The sequence below is a fragment of the Protopterus annectens genome, chromosome 2.part0 (genome assembly GCF_019279795.1).
Source record: "Protopterus annectens isolate FY-2018-M chromosome 2.part0, PAN1.0, whole genome shotgun sequence".
In the NCBI taxonomy this organism is placed as follows: domain Eukaryota; kingdom Metazoa; phylum Chordata; order Ceratodontiformes; family Protopteridae; genus Protopterus; species Protopterus annectens.
Genome location: NC_056728.1, coordinates 407,807,012 through 407,819,856, shown reverse-complemented (window position 1 = coordinate 407,819,856; position 12,845 = coordinate 407,807,012). Strand labels below are relative to the sequence as shown.

The 12,845-nt window shown below is 38.2% G+C and overlaps 1 protein-coding gene across 1 annotated transcript in view; it reads right to left on the bottom strand.

Moving 5' to 3' along the window:
• The window catches only part of RORB (RAR related orphan receptor B), a 993,527-nt gene extending 980,942 nt beyond the window's left edge, over positions 1-12,585 (bottom strand). The window contains exon 1 of the mRNA XM_044060844.1: positions 12,186-12,585. Coding sequence (XP_043916779.1) covers positions 12,186-12,192 — 7 coding nt within the window. The 5' untranslated portion in view covers positions 12,193-12,585. The remainder of the gene's footprint in view (positions 1-12,185) is intronic.
• Positions 12,586-12,845: the final 260 nt, after the last annotated feature.

The window sequence follows — 12,845 nt, the reverse complement described above, 5'->3', positions numbered from 1 at the left end:
GCAGCTGTTAAGCGCACCTTCTGCTCCAGGTGGTGTGTGCCTGAGACTACAACTGACAGCTTTAAAGTGTCTGTATGTACACCTAGCAAGGACACATGTGATATGATCATGGCATGAGGTGCAGGAGGGATGTACTTATTTAGTGAAGAACCAAAAAATCCCAAGTGTGAATATCAGCAGGTTACACGGTTCAAAGAAACTCTGAAATTATACTACATGTCTTCACTTACACTGCCTGATCCAATGATGCCTGTGCTTAGAAATCATTTCAAAACCACCACCTAGCATGCACAAAAGATATTTTCCCATCTTTACCAGAGAGAAATATGTTCATATGGAATAACCAAGGGGAACTCATGGTCTTTGTCACTGTTGCAACTCTCTGCAGCCCTAATACTTCCAATTTAGATAAATAAATTGATGAATCAGAGTTAGAGATATGGTAAGTTAACTTTGCAAAATGACACAACTTTTTAACAACTTATAAGGCCTTGGAAACTTTACTTTCTGAATTACAAATTCTGCATTCTAGCCAGTCAGCCATTGTGTCTCTTCTATTAAATACCTTCCTGCATGCCACTTAACTGTTTTACTTAACTGTACTCACTTTAGACCACCCTACAAATATTCTGTCATTTAGATGAATGAAGTATATCTGTAAGCATAAGCCATGGTCAGAAATAAATCATTAAAAACAGTGCTAACCGATAAGAAAACAAAGGATTACTCAATGCAAATTATTCCATGGATACAGAGAAAATTCCAAAGACTGACTTCTAAGGTCCGTATATGACTTTCTTAAGAAAGTCTTTTGTCTATAAAGTATAAATATTTCATTCTTCTCATATGACCAGCATCAGAATTCTGTTACTTTTTCTGCAGGTAAAATGGGAAATGCACATGCACTGTTAACATATAGCTTGAAGAAAAATGAAGGTAAGCAGTTAATCAAATTTATTTCTAGCTCTACCATTAGAGTGATGGGAGCAGCCACCCTTTCACTGCAGATTCATAGTGCCATAGGCAGCAATGCCCCTAATGAAACCACCAGACCAGGACTGGAAGTAAACAAAAGCCAGGAGCTAACTTCTGCCGAGGCATGCTCACCGTTTCCACCATAACACCTTTCCCTAGTGGACTACAAAGGTCTACAGCAGCAAAAGCTTGAGCAGAAAGGGAGCAGGTTTAGACTAGAACAAGAAAAATGTGCAGAGGCTGGCTGAGGGCAAATTCCAATCTTTTGAATATTTTTGTTCTGTGAATTCTGTGTTCTGTACCTTGTATAGACTTACTGGATTGTACAGCAGTAAAATGGATACAGAACAAAGTTCTATGTATTACATTTTACCTCCTAATTCATAGTCTAGGTACAATGAGAACACGTAGCACTCCTATGTTACTACCAATGTTAACTCTGCTTAATAAGGATTCTGTAAATGTATTTCATAGTTTCACTTTGTCCTGTGCTTCACAGATTCAGCCCCCAACATGTACGCACATACAGAAACAACAATAGGTGCTGATGAGAACTTCCCTGACACATTCCCAGATGACTGCATCCGTCCATGCCACTTAGATTCACAGGGTAGCAAACAGTAAAGTAGAAATGGCTTGAGTTGCCCAAACCGCATTCATTTACATAACTTAGTGGAAATCCTGCTGTGCCCGCTTCTCTCTGTTCTGATTTGCCTTCACCTTCTGCTGGTTGTTTTATGAACGGTTTCAGTCTTAGCACACAGACAATTTGTACATTGGCCTTTACATGTGACTATTGCATTCTGGAGAAGAGACTACTCTTTATGCATTGTGCCTGAAGATAAGCCTCCCTTTGTGCTAATGCTCATGGGTGCTAAAAAAATAACCATTCCATCAATATTTAGTACAACTTTGGTTGAGCCAGTCATGTGGGTGGTTTGCCTAAATGATAACTCATTACAACAAACACTGTGTGAAGACATAAGGCACTGGATGAAATCTGTGAGGGAGTGTATTGACATTTACCACAGTATAGAAGATGTTGCAAGCAGGAGATCCCACTCGTGAGTGCTTATATTCCCAGTCATGAAAAGCTAAAAATATTCTTAATGTGTCTATTACAAATGACAGTTGCCAGTCACACAGCAACTTACTGCCTGCATGGCACCTAATCACCAAAGGGACTGGCACTGTGCCAGATGATTCACTGCGAACCTCATGTCCAAGGGATAAGTGATGAACACTGACTCTTAGGGTATACCTCCACAGTCTGACTGAAAAATGCCAACTAGTTAAGGAAATGTTTGAGTTCATTTTGAGCAAACCATTGATACAGACGCTGACTCTGGACTAATGTATGCAACTACTGACACACCCCCATGGCTATTGCAAACAATATAAAGAAATATAACTATGCCCTAACTATCTTCTTGGATTTCTCAAGAACATTCATTCCCATGCAAAATAATGAAGAATATCAGAATACCACCCCCCTGCAATGCAACAGATACATCCCTCACTCAAATATTAGTCCCCAAAATGTGGCAGTTATAAATAACTTCACTGGGCATATAAATCATTTTCAAAAGTTTCGTTGCAAACATGCAAGTCTATAATCTTCTTCTGGAGAAGAAATAAAACAAAATAACCCAGACTTCGTGTTTGAATAAAACTAGTGATTATTCAGTAAAAGGTCTTTGTGCAACCATAAACTTTTTAAAGAAATTAGAACCAGGCAAACTATTTTTTGCCCTATGCCAGGTAGGGGGAGGGGCAACGTACCTCCAACAGACTGTGAAGAATAGGTCGGATCCAGGACACAGTGCAGTAATGTAGTACCACTGGTACGTGCTTTGCTCATCTGCCAAGAATAGCCTGCAGTGTGACCATGGTGAGTGTCGAGTTGTGTAATGTTTGGCTATGGTATAATGTGCAAAATCACTGGCAGTCAAACCTCAGTCCTACTTGTAGCCCATCCTAATGAAATGCCAATAATAATTACCACAAATGGCTTGCTCTAAGTGAAGTGACTAACATACGTTTTGTTGTATTGAACTACTACTGTTTCTACTGGAAGCTTAGTCTTGGAGTGTGATAGGTTCACCTCAAAATAATATCACGGCAGTGACATCTAATTTTAGTTTTCACTCTCTTTACTTACAACACTTCTGAAAAAAAGATACACCAAAATCTTGAATGAAAAGCTAGTGAATTCAGTTTTAGAAACATTACATAAATGCTTATATTTAATTTCTCAGACATATAAAAGAAGGCACATTGGCTTTATCAGACAGGTAAGATAACTGAGAATACACAAATCTTTTTTATAGATTTTATGCATCTGTGACTACCGTTTAAATCCTCTATTTTAATATATGATACTTTTCAGTCTATACCAGTTTTTGCCACCAAAGGTCAATCTGTGATTTTAAGGACCGACCAGGATGGCTATTGTTTACAAACATCGCATGCATCCCCTACTGCCTTCCATATGCATCAGTCCTTAACTTCCTGTGGAGCACTGTCTGTGACACACCTCCTGTCCTTCAATAAAATGTGGAAACAGCTGTGCCTCATCCCCATCTACTGTCTTGTTTGCAGTGCCATCTCACTACATCAGAAAATATTTAAGATCAACAAACAGTTAAGCCTTTTTTCTAAATCAAGCACTGATATTAATCATAGTACCTAATGAACAATATCTTACAAATGAATCCTACTCTAATCACAATCTGCACTCAATCCATCTATGGTATCACACATGCTGATGTCTGATGGATACAACTAATTGTTAATGATGTTTAGATAATGAATTTTCATGCTGTTGCATTTTATACTATACTGGCCAAATAGAATTTTTTTTCTGTGCATCTAACACAGTACACATATAAATGAACTGTCTATGTTTAAATGCATAAACCAAAAGATTCCCCGATACATTCATTTCTATTTTTAAATGCAAAAAAACTAAATATTGCCCAATACATCCACATATGGCAGTAATCCACGTTGGTTCCACATTGGTTGAACTTGCATTGTGATCTGACTGAGGACAGAGTTGTCACTTGATCATGCACTGTCACTATAAAACATAGCATGTGGGAAAAGAGAGCAATGCAGCATTTCTAAAGATGGATCACAGATTCCCCTTTCATGCATTCTTACTCCAATAAAAAGTATCTTTGTAAATCTGTAAGACAGGATACTATGGAAAATTCACCTTAGCTTGACTTTTCACCCAGTACAGATAATTCAGGGTAATAATTTTCTAAGTTAATTACTCTAAGAATGTGGGGCAGTGAGGGGCAGACCTATAAAAGTATGAATAAAATGTGCTCTTACTCCACCTGTCATGCAACAAACTGTGGTTTTAGCCACTACAGCCAGCTGTACATACACAGATCTTTTATGGCTAGACACCCTATACTGGAAGAGAATTTACAATTACAATAAAACAGATCCCTACTGTACTTCGTACTTGGAAGTATATGACAATAATAGGCACATATGGAATAGTACATATACTGCTTGTGAAAAGATACAAACTGACATTAATTAGCACTCTATGAGATCTGATGTAATACTTTTTGGTGCATTTACAGTGTTTGCAGTAGCAGTGAAAATTGTTAGCTCGTTTAGTTAAAAAATGCAAAGAAAACCTCTTAAGCTTCAAAAATATTTAAAAGGAACCATGAAAGATGTCCTTTAAAGCTACTAAGCATGACCTCAGTATAGCTATTTCCAGCAGAATGCTTCATATGACAGTCATAATACACACACACACACACACACACACACACACACACACACACACACACACACACACACACAAACAAACACTGCTGGACTGTCATAATTTTAGCAGCACAAAAAAACACACTGATTGTCACAGATGCGCACCCCTGTTGTGTTTTTCCTACCGTTATAACACCTGTGGTTTCCCTCATTAATAACTGAATAGCTGGGGTCAAGGGTGGAGGGCAACATATGGGTAAGAAAGGGATAGTTAATAAACTCTATTGTGTTGCTTCTCCAGCAAAATCCCAACGACAGTCTTGGATGATTACTTCAGTCAATATTCATTTCCATCTGTGGGTTTTGTTTTTATCTACTGAGCGTCCAGCAAATTCAAATTTCTTTTATAAATGTGCAAGTATTCACTCTTCATATTACACAGCATTGCACCAACTTTTTTTTGGGCAAACCACAAAATACATAACTATGATCTTAATGTATGATTAATACAGAAAAATGCAAATAAATACAAACTTATTGTGCCTACGTCCCAACTAAATTTAAAATACACTAAAATGAAGTGATGGTGTAATATGACAGATAACTTCTCAGTTTCTAAGAATAACTCCAGTCTAATGCACATTTTATACACAGAAAAATATGCCACAAATCAGTACTCAATTCCAATAAGATGTACAGTCACAGGATTTTTTTATGTTCAGAATTACTTATGCTGTAGTCTGTCCCATTATTGATGAGACTGCTGAAAATTGCACTGAAAGGTTCAAACAGTTTTCACTGGGCATTTTAGTAACAATGGTGGATAATTTAAGTACAATTATTTTTAAACAGGTCCTACAACAATGGCTGAGTCCAAGAACAAAACAATGGTATCAACAAGCTAAAAACAAACTGTGTGGATACTCTAAGGCTATAACAGGTACTCTATTAAAATGCTATATGACTTACAATATTTAAAGAAGCATTTAAAGTTCTTGAAATAGTCCTACTTCAGTTCAAAATGCTAAAGTGATATCATTAGTACTACATGTGTCAATCACAGTGGTATCTTAAGGTAAACGTTATACTAGCTCAGTGATAAACGAGAAGCAAAACTGGAAGAAATAATGTTACATATACATCATGAGATAAACTGATGCATTGATTGTATTTGGGCGTAAGTTTGCCATTACAGTGAAGGATGTTTATTTATATCTGTTTGCATTAGTTATAGATGATGCAGTCATTACAGGAAGTAGTAAAACATTTTTGAGTTAAATGACTAGGAAATTGTGATGAACCGCAATAAAATGCAAGTTCAGCTACTCTTATTTACAATACTTTTGTTACACATCTGCAGGATCTGACTGTTGCGTTAGGGACTGGAAATTCACCATTAAAATGTGACAAAGTCAACACTGAATTCTTTACATATCTAATGGCTTCTTAACAAAGGAATGGTTCCTCTTTTTAGGTTGTGTTTTTCTGTATATTTAACTCAGTTTTTCTTTTCTATTTTTGTTATATTTTCTGCTGACAGCAACTGTGTACTACAGGAGATCAAGGTCTACTGAGTTAATCAGTATATATAATATAATATTACTGAACAGACAGCTGAAATCTAAAGTAAATTAATAAAATGCCAGTAAGCAACAAGCTCCAATCCTCACTTGTGGGAGGGGTGCATCACTGTTTTATAGTAGTTAGAGCTGATGACACACAACCTGTACCTAAATGTAAGTAAAGCTGAAGAACAGCGGCAATCTGAGTGACAGTTTCAAAGAAAACATGTAAGTTATGACTTGGACCACTAACACACCATTTTACATGTACTGCAATTTATGAAGACATGTTCTTGCAGGAAATTCTATGAGTGACAAATTCTCATTGGTATATACATAATGAACAATAGCAGGTTATGAATATTACATTACAGAAATAACTATCACACACAGATGCATGCTGAAATGTGTGTTTGTGTGTGTGTGTGTGTGTGTGTGTGTGTGTGTGTGTGTGTGTGTGTGTGTGTGTGTGACACATATACATGCACACACAAACATGCAGTTATATACTCATAAATGCATATGGCATACACACATGCTTTACTTATGCATAAACAATATGCAATATACATATAAACACATGTATGCATGAACACATAGTCTCTCTCTCTCACACACACACACACACACACACACACACACACACACACACACACACACACACACACACAGAAACCATAGGATATCTATGATATTTTTGTAAGAATGTTTGTTGCAGTGGAAGTGAGGGTAATGGAAGGTAGGCAGCTTGTTTACATTTATTGTTTCAGGAAAAGGTTGCTTTCCTTGATTTTATACTCATGAATTGCCTTACCTTGAGCAGCTTTGTCATATTGAATAAGTAAGTATGCTTGTGTCAGTTTTTGTTAAAGATGGATATAATTTTAAATGAGGGAAATTTGTTCAACACTGAAAATGTTAGAGAGACTAAATATTAATTTTACATCCCACAGAAACTCTACTCAGATACTGTTTCACACAACTTGCAATTGCTCAGCCAGAAAATGTAATTTAACTAGTATACTTATAAACAGGTGACATTCAATCAATATATATTTTAGGTGCTCCATTTTTTTGGCACATGGGACAGTAATAAACGTGAGAATTGAGAGTGAAAATGTGCCAGAAATTAAACAGCATGCCTTAACAATGGAATGTATTTATTCTAGTAATTTCATTAAATAAGCTACAAAAGACTCTTGGGAATGACAAATGTCAGCCCATCCAAGAAGTAATTCTGCAGTATGACCAAATAACCGGTTGAAAACGTAATCTTATCACCTTATAAGTATACTGAAAATAATAAAACTAAATATTTGGACTACCTGCACCAAGGGCTGCTATAGCACACTTGATCAAGGTTTTTTTTTTTTATAGCTCATTCAACAAATGTGCCACCTTATGTTATTGTCTGATGTTACACAGATGGAGGAGGGATGCTTAAGTTTTCTATCTATGGAAATCTGTCTTTCTCCCTGTTTGCCAAAAACAGAAAGGAAACCATTGTTACATGAGGAAGAGGGGTGCATATACCAGTTAGGCACCACACCTATCAAAGCATGTGGAAGAATGCTCAAACGTACTTACAGATAGACAAATAGACATTGACACAAAAATAACCAGAGTTAAGTAGGTTGTTAAAGATGCCTATTGCGTTGGGAGGTATTAAAGGAAGGGGGGGAGTCTAAGAACTAAAAATGAAAACATCACAGAGGAAAAACACTGTTTATATAAATATCAACTCTAGTCTTTTTATTATATACCCAATCGGGAATTTTGTTTTCATGTTTACACTTTAGTTCCGAAACAGTTTGCCTTTTTGTATAGTTAGATGCTATAAAGTTTTTGACTTGTTTCTTTTCTTTTCTTTCAGTAACCTCTTGATTTACAACCGCACAGTGGATGACAAAACTCTACAGATGGAGACTTCAGTCCTACTACTTTCAAGCGCAACACTGCGTGGTCATTATAGTTATGGCATTGCTAATATTATTACTGTTACTATTACTACCGCATTGTGGCTAACACATTACATTATGAGAACTTAGCAAATTAGATACGTTACTGTGTCACAAAAGAGCCTGCAGAATATTAACTGATTTTTGTACTGTAGTTTTATCAAAGATTTCCAACACAAGTTATTATGACTCCTTCAGGTCTAATTTTGTTTGTAAAGCTAAAATCAGGAGATAAATAAATTGCAACAACAGTGCTAACACGGCTAAGTTAAAAACAAGCGCTGAATCCTATAACTAAATAAATAAAGAAACAAATAAATAAATGTAAACGGAGAAAGCTGTTGTTTTAGAAGAGAGGGAACACTTTTCAATTCCCGTCTAGTTTAACGAGTTGTGTAGACTAGGTGTCCATGACTTGTGCCAGTCTCCTAACGCCCACCACTCGGTATTCCAGCCTTATTATACTGAAATGAGGTGAAACAAGGTTAACATAATTTTTGTATACTCGCTAACTCCAGAGATATATATATGTATATACATAGATATATATATATATATATATATATATGTATATACATAGATATATATATATATATATATGGACATGGGATTGTTGTAGCTGCGTGAATTCGCCATTTGAGTCACCGTTGCTTTTCCCTCTAACAATACCCACGCACATTCAGGCCAGCAATGTCTCTTAAACCTAGAGCAAGCTATTCAAGGAAATAAAGGCTAGTCTTGTGGTTCTCAAAAAGATGGCACTGTGGAGGTATTCGCCGTATTCAGGTGACACTGGACTGTGCAGGAAGGTTATGTTAAGACGAGTTAACTTCACCCAGAAGTGTTGCGCTGCTAGTGCCTGCTGTTGCCCCTTAAATGCGCAGGGTTTGGTGCTGTTATTGCACAAACCAAGTCGTCAGAGAGACGAGCTAAATGGTCAAGGCTAGAGAATATTCCCACCAAAACAGGAGTGCTAAGGAAGGTTGCGCACCAGTATGTGACTTTAAATAATTTAAAATCATCGATCCAGTAGGAAATAGGAAACATTTTTTGGGGGGTGTGCATATCAGTACGATTTACACCTTCGGGTATAGTCTTGCTCCTAACAGGAGTTACGGGTTTCTTTATAAAGCTAGACTTACTAAGGAACATAATTAACTGATTGAGCTAAACCCTATTACACCACGATGACATGTTTTCCCTGAAAGGTAAGAAAGTGCTCCTCTTTCAGACCCCCTGCTACGCTCGTTAATGCTCCGAGGTGAAGGATATGTTTCTCTGTGTCAGTCGGATTCATCTCTATAGCATCCCCATTCAGGTGTTGTACGTGATTTGTTTGATTTATTTACTACACCAGGGCACACATGCACTTGTAGTTTTTCACTAAAGTCATACCTTTCAACCTCTTAGCCCAAGAAATCTGTACAAAGCCCGCCTTAATGGGGGGACACGAAGGCCCAAAAATCGGGACAGATTTTAAATATTGCTGTTATAAACTTGAATAACAGGGTTTGTATTAAACTCCATTTTAAAAGGATATAAAGTCTGAAACTCCAAAGTATGTCATTATTTAATGGTTTCCTCCCTCACATCATCCCAGCGATTTGCAAAAAACAATAAATGTTATGAGGGACAAACCAACATTTTGAGGCAAAAATCTGGACATTCTGCGAAAATCTAGACAGCTGGGAGGTAAATGTTTACCCAAGTCAGAAAACAACTTACGCTTGTCATGTGGACTTTAGATGTCAGGATGCACTACGGCATCTTACAAATACATTTACTGTACAAACAGCAACAGTCAGTCTCTCCGCAGTTTGCCTGGCCAGAGGTACAGCTGTCAGATACCTTAAAGGAGTATTTCTTACTGGAAAGTGAGATCTTGCACGTTAGGCCACATTTCCAACTGATACAAATGTCTAGTTTTTGTTTTATTACCCAAGTTACGCTTCAGTGCTGCAGAACTTTGTTAAAATGTGTTTCAGATATAACACTACCGCTGCCTGGTTGTATTTTTATAACACTACTACTAGTCTGCGGTATTTAGGGCAATGTAAGGACCACATTTCTTGCAGTTAAGACTTTTGCCATTTTTTCATGCTTTCCCCAAAGCAGTCAACTGCACAAACCGTGCGAAAAGATGGTTAACTTTCTTCAAAATCATACAGATGAGATGTCAACGATCATAGTTTTCTTCTGAATCATATATAAAGATTGCCTGCTTTAATGTATCTGCTTCTCAGTTAAGAGGGGAGATAATGCGATCTGACCTATATATAAAAATGACTATCTGCTTTAAACCTGCTCTCTCAGCCTCTTAGCACAAGAAATCTGGACAAAGAAAAAAATAAAACTAAAAAAATAATGGGGGACAACATTCCAAAAATAGGGACATACTTTAAATCATCAATCTAGAAAGTTGCTAGGATAAGAGGCTTTGAATTATCAAACATTTTTTGAAGGATATGCAGTCTGAAACTCAAATGTCGGTCATTATTTAGTGACTTAATGTGTCGATGACTTGTCAGAAAAACACAAGTTTTAAGAGAAATAGACTAAAAATATGAGACAAAAAATGGACATTCTGCAAAAATCTGGACTGCTGAGAGGCTCTGGTAGACTGACAGAAGTGGGAAAGGGGGTGGCGTCAGACGCTGACCTGAAGATGAGGTAAGTCAGGCCACGCAGTTACAGCAATGAAGTCGGACTCCAGCGTAGACATAAACAAAAGTTGTCATTGCAGAAATGAACACCTGTGAGGTGTATTTACCGAGTGTGTGTCAGGTAAGGAAAATACATACTGGGTGAAGCTAGGGGCTTCTCTTTTTTGGGGAGAAGGTTGACAATGAAGAAAATATATATATATATATATACACACACACACACACTACGTATCACAGCAGCCTCAGGAATTTTTTTTTTCTGTAAGTGAGAAGCACTGAGAGTTGTGCAATGGCCTGTCATGAGCTGTACCAATCAGATTCTCTGGCGTTTGTTGCCGATCAGCAGCATCCATCCCCAGCAATACATCCATTATTCAATATGCTGTGCAAGTACAGTACTTATCAAAGCGTTATCTAAGCAACTGGGGCATAAAAAAAAAACACCTGTGCGCATTCTTTGTACTGCCGGTGTTCGAATCCCGAGGACCCAAGTGTGATGCACTGAGCTTGCAGTTAACACCTCACCAGTGGGCAGTGCAGGAATCCCTCTGCTCATGCATTCTACTACACACAGAACATCATAATGTACTACCTAATACGCGCAACACTACTAACGGATCGTAGTGAATCTGCATCTCCTGTCACCAGTGCCTTAAATAGTAGAGGAAAGTGAACTTGAATATGGATTCCAATAACTCTGATAAAAGTTCCAGTTAAAACCTGTTAGTTTGCTTAGGACTTAACAAAACACCGTTCCAACTTTCTGGCAGTGCCAAGGTTAAAGAAAGACAACCGCAGCAAGCCTCTGCCACAATAGCAACAATCGGATTACATATCGCTTTGCCATTTAAGTGAAGACTAAACTCTTTATATTTAAAATGCACAGCTGACGTGACTATAACAATTTATAAATAATATACAATCGAGGAGGGAGAGAACAAACAGAAATGAAGGTCTGACAAGATTACCCCCAAAATATAAGATTTACATAAATTGTAGGAGTTTCTGCTGTTTGATACTTATAACCAAGTAAGAATGATTTTTTCCACAAATCCTTGGCACAGCACAAACCTGACAACTGATAGTATTCCAACAACTTTCAGCAGCTGATATTGTCGATTACAGCAGTGCTTCAGAAATATACAGGTTGCCAAACCCTAGTCGACTCTGCAAGAAAAGTGGCCACGTTCTCCCCCTAAGTTAGCTCCAGAAACAAGTCTTTCTCTTAACATTGCATTTGAACTGGCTTCTTTTTGCCCTTTTTTTCTCGCGAAGAGTAGTGTTCCTCTTACCTCGCATGGTGGCGACCTGTTTCTTGATGTGCTGATCATTAAGCTACAAAAAGCAACATCGAAGCAAATCCTCAGCGAGGGCTCTAGCAACAACAGCAGCAGTAGAAAGAGACACAGTGGGGCTGTGGGAGGAACATTCCTCCCCGCCTCCACCTTTGGGCACCGGACTCCCGATTTGTGGGCCACAGCAACAGGGTCACGTAGACTGGTGGTGCCTACCACAACAGCTATGGTGCGCCTTTATTTGTCCTAGGCCGTTTCACTTCTGTCAAAGCTGGGGGGACGAGAGCACCAAGCATGTGGCTTTTCACATGACATCTGGTTTAGCAGGAGCAGATCCAATGTGAATTTCACTGTCCGTCAGGCTGGGGAGACAGGGAGAGTGCAGCAGACAGGCTTATAGAAGAGCGAGGGCTGGACATGTAGTGCTGCTCCTCCCACATCCTTTGCGGAACCTCCAATCAAGGGCCGCGGTGAGCTAACGAGACCCGACGGCTCGAGCCGGTCCACGAGAAGCTCATCAGCGCGCGGACTGCGCTGCTTCGGGGCTCGAAAGCGCCCATTTAAACGCGCAATAGTGCCTCAGTTACCCCAACCTTTGGAAAGGAGAAAGTGTTTAACGGATGTCCATAATGGGTACTTATTGCCTGAATCACTGAC